The sequence below is a fragment of the Panthera uncia genome, chromosome D2 (assembly GCF_023721935.1).
Source record: "Panthera uncia isolate 11264 chromosome D2, Puncia_PCG_1.0, whole genome shotgun sequence".
NCBI classification, from domain to species: domain Eukaryota; kingdom Metazoa; phylum Chordata; class Mammalia; order Carnivora; family Felidae; genus Panthera; species Panthera uncia.
This window is the reverse complement of record NC_064818.1, coordinates 79845674-79858159: the sequence shown is the minus strand read 5'-3', so window position 1 is coordinate 79858159 and position 12486 is coordinate 79845674. Positions and strand designations below refer to the sequence as shown.

At 45.8% G+C, this 12486-nt stretch overlaps 1 protein-coding gene across 1 annotated transcript in view; it reads right to left on the bottom strand.

Annotated features, from left to right (window-relative positions):
* The window catches only part of DOCK1 (dedicator of cytokinesis 1), a gene marked incomplete at its 5' end in the record, with an annotated part of 461308 nt that overhangs the window by 390963 nt on the left and 57859 nt on the right, over nucleotides 1-12486 (bottom strand). The window contains 3 exons of the mRNA XM_049646029.1: nucleotides 5952-6086; nucleotides 10686-10786; nucleotides 11099-11188. Coding sequence (XP_049501986.1) covers nucleotides 5952-6086; nucleotides 10686-10786; nucleotides 11099-11188 — 326 coding nt within the window. The remainder of the gene's footprint in view (nucleotides 1-5951; nucleotides 6087-10685; nucleotides 10787-11098; nucleotides 11189-12486) is intronic.

Here is a 12486-nt window from a genome sequence, read left to right as displayed (position 1 = left end):
CAGACCACCACAATAAAATAAAATAAAATAAAGAGACTCAAAGCTAAGTTTTTGGTTTCCCAGTGCATATGAAAAATAGGTTTACACTACAGTGCAGTCTGTTAAATGTGCGACAGCGTCATACCTTAAATAAATGTGCATACCTTAATTTAAAAAATATTGTTGGGGCACCTGGGTGGCTCAGTCGGTTAAGCGTCTGACTTCAGCTCAGGTCATGATCTCACAGTCTGTGAGTTCAAGCCCTGCATGGGGCCCTGTGCTGACAGCTCAGAGCCTGGAGCCTGCTTCGGATTCTGTGTCTCCCTCTCTCTCTGCCCCTCCCCTGCTCATGCTCTGTCTCTCTCTCTCTCTCAAAAACAAATAAAAACATTAAAAAAAATTCTTTTTGAATATTGTTAAAAATGTTAATGATCATCTGGGGTTTCAGCCATTTATAACACCATAACAAATATAATAATAATGAAAAGTTTGAAATATTGCAAGAATTAACAAAATGTGACACAGATATGAAGTGAGCAAATGCTTTTAGGAAAATGGCACCAATACACTTGCCTAACACAGGGCTGCCGCAAACCTTCGATTTATAAAACTCACAGTATCTGCAAAGTGCAATAAAGCAGGTTGTGCCCGTAAATCCACAAGAGAGAGATTACAATTCTGTATCTGTATGCCCCCAATAACACAGCTTCAAAATCTAGAAGGTATAATTAATGAGTCTCTATTATATTTAAAATTCTACCAGGAATCCTTCTGGTGAAAATTTAAGTATTAGTTTCTCTGCTTCCACTCAAGATGTTTAAAACACCGAAACGGTTAGTATTTTACAGCAATCCCACTGATACATCTTTCTGTAGTGAAAGGGAGGCCTCTAGAGTCTCACCTCTGTGTTTTATGAAATAAACCAAGAAGAGTCCCTTGCATGACCCGCCTTGAGGTGGAGGAAGGGGTGAGAGGAAAGAACTCAGAGGGCTATCAGTAGATAAGGAGAAAACAGAGTTAGACCTAGTGATCATTCCTTGCTCTATTTATACGTTGTATAAGTATTCGTTATCAAGGAATGACAAAATTGTTGTCTATTAACTACATTCTATTTTTGTGACCCAGGAAATGAGAACAGAATGACAGAGAGGCAACAACTTATTCATGATCAATAACTCATTATTCACAAAGCTAACACCAGATGACAGGCAGAGCCGCCACAAAGCACCGGAAAGACAGAAGAGGAACACAGCAATAACGAGCTTTAGTAATTTGCTTCAGAAGATCTGATGCAGGATGTGTCTGTTTTCTGGCTTCCTAGTTAATGTGATCCACCCACACAGAAAACACAGACAAACAAAAACCAGCGGAGAAGTGCCCCTGGCTGTCAGGAATCCTTCTGTGGGTTCTGAACCAAATGTCTTCGGGCCAGAGTTTTAAAACGGCTGTTCTCACTTCAAAACAAAACGAGCTTTCTCAACAGAACAGAAAAAGCACAGATTCGCACAGTGAGAAAGGTAGCGGGATAGTCTTCTGTATCTTCCTCTCCAAAGTTTCACCTCTTTGTTCTTTGGAAGAATAATGACTATCAATTAGCCGGGAATTTTGCAAACGTAGGACAATCCCCGAAAACACAGCCGACCGTTTTGAAAGGAGGAGAAAAATAAAGGACCCCTAACGTTTATTCCAACTGCAAAGAGAAAAACGCTCTTGTCGCCTCCAGCTGTGAGCACAACTGTCTTTCTCCCAAGGTAACAAACGTGGTGCAGGTAAGAAAATGGGAACCCTGGCTTGCTTGCTCCCCCGGCTCTGAAAACACCACACCAGAGAGCTGCTCCCATCTCGTCACGCAGCACATGCTCCCGGTATCTGCGTAGGACACGGGACTGCTTTCTCTTTAAGCGGCCTGTACAAAACAGGAATATGAAGGCCTCCTGAAATGTACGGTGGGGTAATGGGGGTGGGGGTGGGGAGAGCGAGACCCTCCTCAAGTCCTTAGTCCCGCGGTCCACGGTTTGAAGACCGTGACCTTGTTCCTTCCCACAGAGTCTGAGTTCTCAGCAGTTTCAGACTACAGGTTTGAATCTCAGGAACCTGATCTTATCTACATAATGTGGCTACAACCGGGTTCTAAGTTTTGGAAGGAACATATTGTTGCTCTCTGCCCTCAGGGGTACGGTCAGGGCTCCAAAGCCCATTAGGTACTTACAGGAGGGAGGAGGAAAAGGCAGAGGAGGAAAAGGCAGAGGAGGGAAGGCAGAGGAGGGAAGGCAGGAGGGAAGGCAGGAGGGAAGGACCTCGTCGTCAAAACCTTCGTGTTAGCTACAGTATTCGGATGAGGTCCGGAATGCCCAGACAAGGGCCTTGGGAGCCTTAGAAAGTCTCACGGCCTTTTGGCAACTGCCGCTGCTCGCCTTGCGACCTCTCTGCTCTTTTGTCCTGAACAGTCCCAGCTCTTCACAAACAAGCCATCCAAGCAAAGAAACGCCTTTGGGATCAGGCCTGGCCCCCTGCTGGGGCCACTCCAGGACAAAGGCCGGCAGAGGGATCACGGTCAATGCCAATACCGTGCTGCCAAGCGCCAAAACAAAGGCACTCCTAAGGATATCGAACCGAAAACCCTCCCCCGGGTCACAGGCAAGGATCTGCTGAGCATTTCGCTCCACTTGTGCAGAGACAGTAATCACGTCTGTGCGTCATGCAGGGCTCCGGAGATTTAAAGCCAAGGAGGTACTAGTGACAGGAGTCTCTGAGACTGACCCCCAAACTAAAAGGGAGAACAGCTCTCAGGGGCCTAATTAAGTAGAACTTAGTAACTCAGAGTAAGTTAGGGGCGTTCTGAGCTGTCAGGCAACAGCAATTCAGGTTAAAAGCAGGAGGAAGAGAATGTTAATCACCTATCCGATATACACTTCTCCCTTACTCCTGCACTAAAACAACCCTGATTTTCTGGAAAGCATCAATAACTCCATCTGAAAATCTATTCCAGGCACACCTGGGTGGCTCCGCTAGTTAAGTGCGTGACTCTTGGTTTCGGCTCAGGTCACGATCTCACGGTTCATGACTTGGAGCCCACATCGGGCTCTGTGCTGGAGGTGAGGAGCTTGCTTGGGATTCCCTCTCTCTCTCTCTCTGCCTCTTCTCCCACCTTCCAAATAAATAAATACACTTAGAAAAAAAATAAAAGTCTTTTCCAACCTCCCTTGCATCTAGGGTGGTCATGTGACATAGTTCTGGCCACTCAGATGAAAGCACGTGGCACTTTGTAGGGAGTGGGAAAGTTCCTTAAAAAGGAGAGTACCGAGGGGGCTGTTCATGCCACACCTTCCTCTCTCTGCTGTTTAGAATGCAGGTCTGATGCCAGGAGGGGCAGGAGCCACCTCAGGACCACAGGACAAAGAGACAGACTCTAAGTATGGTAGAGCAGAAAGGCAAACGGAGCCAAGGACATGGGGAAACCAGGGAACAAGTGCATGAGTTCCGGAATCTTCCTCTGGGCTAGATGTTGTGTATGGAGTTAGGGAGAAGTAAAGCTCATCTGGTGAAGCCACGTGAAGCTAGGCTTTCCTGTAACACAAAGCCAATCATATTCCTAACCTCTAGGAAGACTGATCAGATTCAACACTGATGGGCCATGGTTGTAAGATATCATGCCATTTGTATTTGGAGATTGAAAGAGATTAAGAGAAAGAACTAACTTTGCCAAAGGTTCACTTGGGTGACCCCAATCTTTTCCAGCTGCATTATTCTGTACAAGATTATGGCACTTACTACAATAGCAGAAACACACTGATTATCAATGCACGTTCCTTTTGATTCCTAATCTCTAAATGAGAAGGAAAGTCAGCAGTGTGTTTGGGAAGGAAATGAGCATCACCAAACCCCTGACTCGATGTCATGCTGATTACAAATTGTACCAGGTTAAATTTCTTTCAAATAAAACATGACAAAACCTATACATATCACCTGCCTATTCCATTCTCTCAAGTTCATGCTCTCACCTTAGTGCAGATTTTGGTTTAGGGTAACTAATGATTTAAATTTAGTGGGGAAAAATACAAAAACGAGAGAGAGGGTGACAAGAAGTTCATTTTCATAGAATTAATTGTATTAATTTATTATATTTAATAATAAAATTAAATTAAACAAAATTAAAATAAAATAAAATAAAATAAAATAAAATAAAATAAAATGCAGGAAGACAAAGCCTACTTTACTTGGTCATCTTTCACAGCTGACGGCGGGAAAATCGTCAATGGCCTTGTCTCTTAAGAGAAAGCTCAGTCTACAGCAAGATTCATACCTACCTACAATTAGCACAAAGAGCAGGCCTTTGATATCTTAGTTGAGGATGACAGCATGATGGCCTCAAACTGTGTGTCTTCATACATTCAAATGGCAGTGTAGAGAATGTTGTCTATATCACGTCAACTCCAGAGAGAACACAAGCACAATAATCCTTAACCAATAACACAGGGGCAGTTAACCACTGATCACCACTCTAATCAATGGTGGGTCCCGCCCTGTGTATCACTTTTCCAGGTCTATGCAGTCAATAACTCGCTCCTCTGGCTTTATTTGCACCACGGTGTGCACAAGATTGGATTCGGAATACCATCCCTTTCTCCTGGGCCCTTCTGAAGGAGCCTACCTCAGGCCAACAAAGATAAAATGAAGAGAAACAGAAAGGGACTAATTTGGGTCTACAATGGTCCAATTCCCAGTTTTCAATCGTACAGTCACAAAGCACTGTGCTTTTAAAAGATGGGGCGCCTGGGTGGCTCAATTGGTTAAGCGACCGACTTTGGCTCAAGTCATGATCTCATGGCTTATGAGTTCAAGCCCCGCGTCAGGCTCTGTGCTGACAGCTCAGAGCCTAGAGCCTGCTTCAGATTCTGTCTCCGTCTCCCTCTGTCCCTCCCCCACTTGCACATTCTCTCTCTCTCTCTCTCTCTCTCTCCCAAATATAAATAAACCTTAAGAAAAATTTTTTCTTAAAGGTGATGTGTGTTCTGTAAATCAAAGGAACATCAGTTTGTGAAACTCCATGTCTGAGTGTAGAACTCACAACAAGAAGGTCAACCTTGAATAATCAACAGGAACCATCATCACTCACAGTAGGTCACCCAAAGCAGCCATCCTCCCAAAGAAACAAGCACAGAGAGCCCACTTCAACACTCAACGCTCAGTCTGCCCCTTTCGCAACATCTCTTCAGTCACACAGTTCCATAACGTGGGCTAACTGGGAAACTCTGGCTTGAGCACAGCTCTTAATCACAGACGCTTGGAAAAAGGTTACCGCTCTCTATGAAAAAAGAAAGTCAAAGTCACCAACACCCCCAATCCACTCTAAGGTTCAAAAACGATGCACACATTCATCCACAAAGTAGGAGAAACAGGTCACTGACCTCAATACCTGAAAGCCCATTCACCTGGAAGTTCCACACGTGAGAATCTCTCTCCAGAAGCAAAATATTATTGTGGTTGAAGGAAAGAAAGAGCCGAAGCTCCAGTCTTCCCAAGGGAGGCAATTTAACTTGGTTTTAGCCTTCTGACATTGTTGCTTATTTTAACTGTTTGCCCTCTTGAGCCTTTTTTTCTATCGAGAGATACACTGGCACGAACTTCGGAGCCCTTCGTGTACACCCTGCACTACCTCTGATAAACTTGGAATACATCAGCGGTCAGTATTTCACTCACACGCACACATTTCAGACTTGGGAACAGAGCTTGCTGTTCAAACCTGTGCTCGCATTTCACAGCGTGGGGAGCAGTTACCCTAAGAGTGGGCGACCCCAACCCGGCACGGCTATCTATTACTGCTCTGTCATGCTAGAAAGCAAAGAAAAGGGAGGAAGAAGGAGAGAGAAGGGAAAGAAGAGGGAAAAGAGAGAGGGGAACAGAGAAGGAGAAGAAAGGAAGTAAAAGATCGCCTAAAATTCCCTAGGAGGGCCAGCACTGGTGACACTTACTGATTGAACAGGATCCTGGAGCGCACGATGAACTTGAAGATGTACTCCAAGGCCTTCATAGCTTTGTACAGCTGGTCATTTATTCCCGGCTTTTCCGCATTGTCCACATAGTTTCTTAAAACTTTTGTCAGCTTCCTATTCGTAATAGAATCACAAATCAATTAACGCGTTCAGAAAATTACAACACCTCAATTCCTAATTGGGACAGAAACACATAAGTGGGCCACTCTTCTTTTGGTTCACACTTATCCGTAGATGCCTATTTATAAAATGCATTCGAAACAGATTAAAAGTGAGCCATAAAATAACACTCAGAGGAGCGAGATCTGAACAAAAAACCAGCCTTTTTTTCTAAGTTTTAGAGGTTTTTCTAAGCATTAAATGTATTATGTAATTTAATCTTCACAAAAGCCCAATAAGGCAAATATTATTTTAGGGTATAATAATAATAATTGGGTATAATAGCAGGTATATTACCCTTAACGTATAAGTGAAGAAGCCCAGGCTTAGACAGATACACTCGCTTCCCCAATGCTAAATAAAATTGAAGAGGTTTTCTTCATAGCCATATATGTTTTTGTAATGCTTTTTGTAATGTTTCTTTTTTTAACACGGAGCATGCATTTATTTTCAAATGATAGAGGCAGTCGTGGCAATGGTGAATTTTTAATTCTGCCCCCAACTTCTACATTTTCTACTACTACTGGCCCATAAACGAATAATCACTGCTCACTGATCAGAAGGCTGACCCTGAAGCAATGCTTCTGAATCATAAAAGAACAGCTAGCTTAACTTCAACGTGGTTTCTGGTTTTGGTGTATCGGGCCGCACCATAATTCAAAAACTAGCCACAAATGTGCAGTCTGTCCAACAACCATCGGCCAAACTTCTATGAGCCCCAACTTCCCATGTCATCAACAAGAATTCACTGTGACTTTTTACATACTCATTATGCTCATAAAGATAACCTGGTAGGGCACGGCCAGCATTTCCAGCTAAGTTGTGAGCCCGTACGCACCCAGACTGTTAGTCGAGATTATTGTAAGATACCCGTAAGAGCAACTGTAACTTGCATTAAGGATGACCTCAGAATAGCCCTAAGAGTAACCACTGTCCTGATAAACCACAATAAAAAGCTTTCAAGGGGCGCCCGGGTAGCTCAGTCGGTTAAGTGGCCGATTTTGGCTCAGATCGTGATCTCATGGTTCGTGGACTCGAGCCCTGCATCAGCCTCTGCTGTCAGCACAGAGCCTTATTCACTACCTCTCTCTCCCTCTCTCTCTGCCCCTCCCCACTCTTGCTCACGCGCTCTCTCTCTCTCTCTCTCAAAAATAAACATTTAAGGAGCGGGGAGGGGGGAAGCTTTCTGGGTGACCAAGCAGATGGGAAGTCATTTCTAAGTCTCATCAGGTTGCAGAACCCTAGTAAAGAAACTTGAGAGTTTCTTCACTCTCCAAAGTAAGAGAGGGGCACCCGAGCAAGGTGTTAGGAAGAATCTGGGCCGGAGAGGTCCTCTCCCCAGTGGCTCCCTGGCTCCCACGGTGGGAGGGTAGCTCACCACACGTGTCTTCCGGTGGCCCTCGAGGCACAGCAGAAGACATCTAGGGTCCTGCCAGAAAATCCGTTTCACCTGATTTAACTTACTTTTTCAAGCTTATTGGCCAGATTACCTTTTCTTATTAAACCCACTGATACCTCAGGAAATAGAAAGAGAAATTCCACAGAACACATTTTGGGAATTTTCCCAACAGATAATTAATTAATTAATTAATGGAATCATCTGCAAAAAGAAAGACCCAGAACCAGAAAATAAATGAGGCAGGATGTCAAAAGAGCCACATCCGCATGAGCGAGGCCATCTGTAATGGCACAAAGACGGAGCCCCCTTGGTACTCGCTGAGAGGCACAGACCAAATGGAGCATCCGCTGAGCAGAGGCAAGACCTGGACCAGCTCCGGGCAAAGTGGCTCTGCGGCCGGAAAGAAGCTCTGCTAGTTTCCCGGAGGAACAGTCCGCCCTCACCGCCAGCGCCATCAGCATCACCGGTGACTCCGCGGGGCTCCCGCACCCAGACTACGCCCGCGGTGGAGGTGGGGCACTGCGAGGTCCTCTGCTGCAGTCACCTCTCGTTTCTTGTCTTGGGGTTCTTTGCGGAGAGGGCTGAAGATCTCCACGTTACCAAAGGGAAGAGGTAAAGGAAGTATCTGGGAGAGAGTCTCAGCTCCATCTGTACCTGCCCAGGCTTCCAGAGGGGCAGTGGCTGGGAGACCCTCCGTGAGGATACCCAGTGCCACAATTTCCCCTGGCCCAGAGACCATTAACGCAGAGACAACTTCCCGTGATTTGGCTAGAAATGCATGAATCACAGTTACCTCCTTTGGCATTTCAAGGCTTAAAATTCTCAAATTCGAACTAAGAAACCACTTGGGATTGCTTCTTTACCAAAACATGGCAAGAGGGGCGCCTGGGTGGCTCGGTCGATTAAGCGACCAGCTTCGGCTCCTGGTCCGTGGGTTCGAGCCCCGTGTCGGACTCTGTGCTGACAGCTCAGAGCCTGGAGCCTGCATCGGAATCTGTGACTCCCTCTCTCTCTGCCCCTACCCCACTCACACCCTCTCTGTCTCTCAAAAAATAAATAAACGCTTAAAAATCAAAAAACAAAACAAAACAAAACACAAGAACACTTATTTTCCAAAATGAATCTGCTTTTCAGCATATTACAGGGGCTGGATGGGAGGATACCGATTCTCAACTCCATCCCATCATCTCTTAAAGATAAAATGGTACTTCTGTTTCTCCAAAGACTCCCCGACTTTCACTTGGCCTCCTATGGCAAAGGCACAGAATGGGCGATGCCAACACAAGGTCTGGAACACAGCGTGGCAAGCTCACTCAGCGAGCTGATTTCCTGAAATCCCAATACAAAAGCTAATCCGAGAAGAGCCGTTTGGTCCTAATTCCACGAAGAAGCAGGAGTGTGAACGTGATGCGTGGGGAGATCCCGCCCCACGAGGAGCAGCTCATAGGCCACTTCCGCAAACCCTGCTTCGTCCGCCCTGGCAAGATGGCCCCGCTCGGTCAGCCCTCCTCACGGTCTGAAAGGGACTGCCCAAAGCACAAAATGGACAGCTCCACTAAGAGAACAAACCGTCGGAAACAAACATTTACCAGCAAGCACAAAGGACTCGTCACAGCTGGTTCTGTGTACGTGAGGATGTGGCCGCTCTCTGCCCACTTGGGGCTCCGCCCACCGCCTTGCAATAAATAGACATGCACTCACGGCAGACACGAAAGGGCCAAGGGACACAATGACTGACGTCATACAAAGAGCCAGCATCAGACCTCTGGCCTTGTGTTCATGGCTGCACGCAGGCAAGGAAACAGATACGCTCCAGACACACGAGAGCTTTGACTGAAGTTATTGGCACTAAAGACGACCATCTCTAGCGATTCCACGGTGGGGAATTTTCTTAAAGAAATTATTTAAATGTTTTTTAATTGCAACTCGCACAATTAAAAGTTTAAATAAATGCCAACAAATCCCCTGGTAAGAGAGATGGAGTAACTCCTCAGAAGTATTATAATAATAATGAAACCTAACTATTGCTTAGTGCCTTCTAAGCACCAAGGATTTCTCCAAACGTTTAACATGTAATAACTCATTGAAATTCTCAAGAAACCCTAAGATGTGCCTGTTTTACTGATGAGAAAGCTGAGGCCCAAAGAGGTTTAAGAAATTTAAACTTTCAGCACGCCAGGGTGGCTCAGTAGGTTAAGCATCTGACTCTTGATTTCGGCTCAGGTCATGATCTCAGTTTGTGAGCTGGAGCCTGCATCAGGCTCTGCACGGAGGGTGGAGCCTGCTTGGGATTCTCTCTCCCTCTCTCTCCACCCCTCTCTCCCACTCTCTCTCTCTGCCCCTCTCCCCTCCACCTTCTCAAAATAAATAAATAAGCTAGAAAGAAAGAAAGAAAGAAAGAAAGAAAGAAAGAAAGAAAGAAGAGAAGAAAGAAAAGAAAGAAAGAAAAAGAAAGAAGAAAGAAAAGAAAGAAAGAAAGAAAAGAAAAGAAAAGAAAAGAAAAGAAAAGAAAAGTAAACTTGGAAGTGACAGTGCTGTGGGTTAAGCAGGGTTCCCAGACTATGCTGGTCAACACCCAGTGAGCCACCTCTCGGGCCGGGATACCACACATTTGCTCTGCCTGCTTACTAGGCACCCAGAGGGGCAGGTATGGGGACATGGCGGGAGGGTTAAGAGCAGCTAGGCTGGCAGTCAGAACCCAAGCCCATTAGAGCTGAAGCATCTGGAACAAAAAGGAAGGCCCTCTTTAAAGAGCAAAAAGATCTACTGAGAACTGAGTTGTATGCACACTAGACAACCAATCATCTCAAACCAGGAACACATCCATTTATTCTTTCGCCAAAAGCTGGTCAGGAAGCCACGGTGAGGCAGGCACTCCGCATCCATAGATCAGTTTCATCGAACATAAACTGAAAATTTCAAAGACAAATGGAAGGTATGGAGGAGAACCAGAATTTATTCCAGAACGTTATGGTAATTTATCGCGTATCTTCTTTCAACAAGATGTTTAGGTCTGTTATAAGGGAAACAGTAATAAAAATTATCCCAGGAAATTCAGAGTTGGGGGGGGTGGGGCAGGAGGAGGGGGATGTACGATCACAGACAAAAGCATATGAAAAAGACACTGAACAATAAACATAGAAAAATGAACTCACGTGTAGGCTAATGTTGCACTAAAGTGTTTCTTAATGTAGGTTTCCAGAACAGGATTAAAATGTTGAAATTTTCTATCAGCAATTAGTCCAATGATAAATACCTGTTAAATTCATCAATATTTTCATTAGCAAGATAACGTGAGCCATTCTGGAATCCTCATCTGAATTACCTGCGCTATGGTGGGAATTAAGGAACAAGAACATCTTCGGAAGTTACCTCTTCTTACTCCAGAAATGATACTGGCCTAACTATAATGTTCCACTGAAAGCTACTCCCCGCCTCTCAAACCCAATGCCTTGATGGGATTTACAACCGAAAACACTTCTCAGATCGCTGCCCTCCCCCAGCTTCAAAGGCTGCAGCATGAAAGCCTCCCTAACATCGGAATAGATGGAAAATAGAGGCTCCTTACCAGAGCGTCAAACACTAACGTATCGAAGGTCTCGCTCTCGGAGTTCTCCATCATGATGTTGAAGAGGGCATCCAAGGTGTCCTGGAGGAACTGGAGATACACCAAATGTCAGCAGACCAAGTAAACTCACGCAGCTTTCCCCCAACCTAGAACGGCTACTATCTTCGGCAATACGCAAACACCCATCTCCCGCAGAAGTCTCCAAAGAAGCGGTGCACTCCGGGGACTTTTCCGAGCCACTCAAGGCACAAGACAAAAATCTGAGATGAGCGAACTCACAGCAAAGACATGGCAGCCTGAGCCAAGCAGAGGAGGCCTGGCAACAGGGACATGCCTGACAGTCCCCACCCCTTCGGTCTTCTCTACCCCTTTTCCTGGTCTTCACCAGGCTGGCGACAAAGAACTCAACACCAGCTCTGCGAAGGCTGGGTCGGCCTCGTCCCGGACTCCGAGTGTAGGACCGGGGCTAGGGAGGGGGCAGAAGTCACCGAGAGACACGCTTCCAGCTGAGAGTAATGAAGGACCTTCGAGAGGCCCAGATGCCCAAGGACAGAAGAGGTGTGAGACTCTAAACCTGGGGCGCCAAGAAGCGCGTCTTATTCAAGAGCAACTTGGAAATTCCTTTTATAGCCTACTAGAATTCACCAGGTAAATATCAGAGCATAGAATGACAAACCATCATCAAGTAATTAAGGAAAGAAAAAAAATCGCACGATTCCAAAGTTATGTCGCACTGGACATTGTCTTCCAAGCCCATCCCCATCCTCCCCCGAGAGAAGCGTCAAACGGACCAGGAAAGGCCATCTTGTAGGTAATGAGTTCCCTGTTTGTGGAGGAGTTCAAGAACAGGCAGTGTGCCACATGACAGAACATTGGCGTAAAAGAGAATAAAATACAGATACATCATCATTAGTCACTAGGGGCATGCAATCGCACTTGATTTTAGCCAAAAGGCCGAGAAGCGACGGGGACATGCGAATCGAAACCACAGGCACCTACCACTGCACACCCACCGAGAATGCTACCATCGAGACATGAGCGATCCTGGAAGTATGGGGCGGGCAACGAAGCGGGGGAAACGGACGCCTCGCACATCACTGGTGGCGATGTACAACAGCACGATGGGTTTGGAAAACGCTTAGACAGCGCCTCCAAGGGTTAAACGTATATTCGCCACGGGAACCTCTTCATTCGTAGGCTTGTATCCAAGTGAATGGAACACACCCGTCCACACAACAACCTGTACACAAATATTCGCAGCAGCTTTCCTCCTAGACATCAAAATGGGGAAACCACCCGAATGTCCACCAGCTGATAACTGAGAGAACAACTGTGGCATAGCCATACGTTGGGATGGTTCTTATTCAGCCATAAAAAGGAATGAAGGG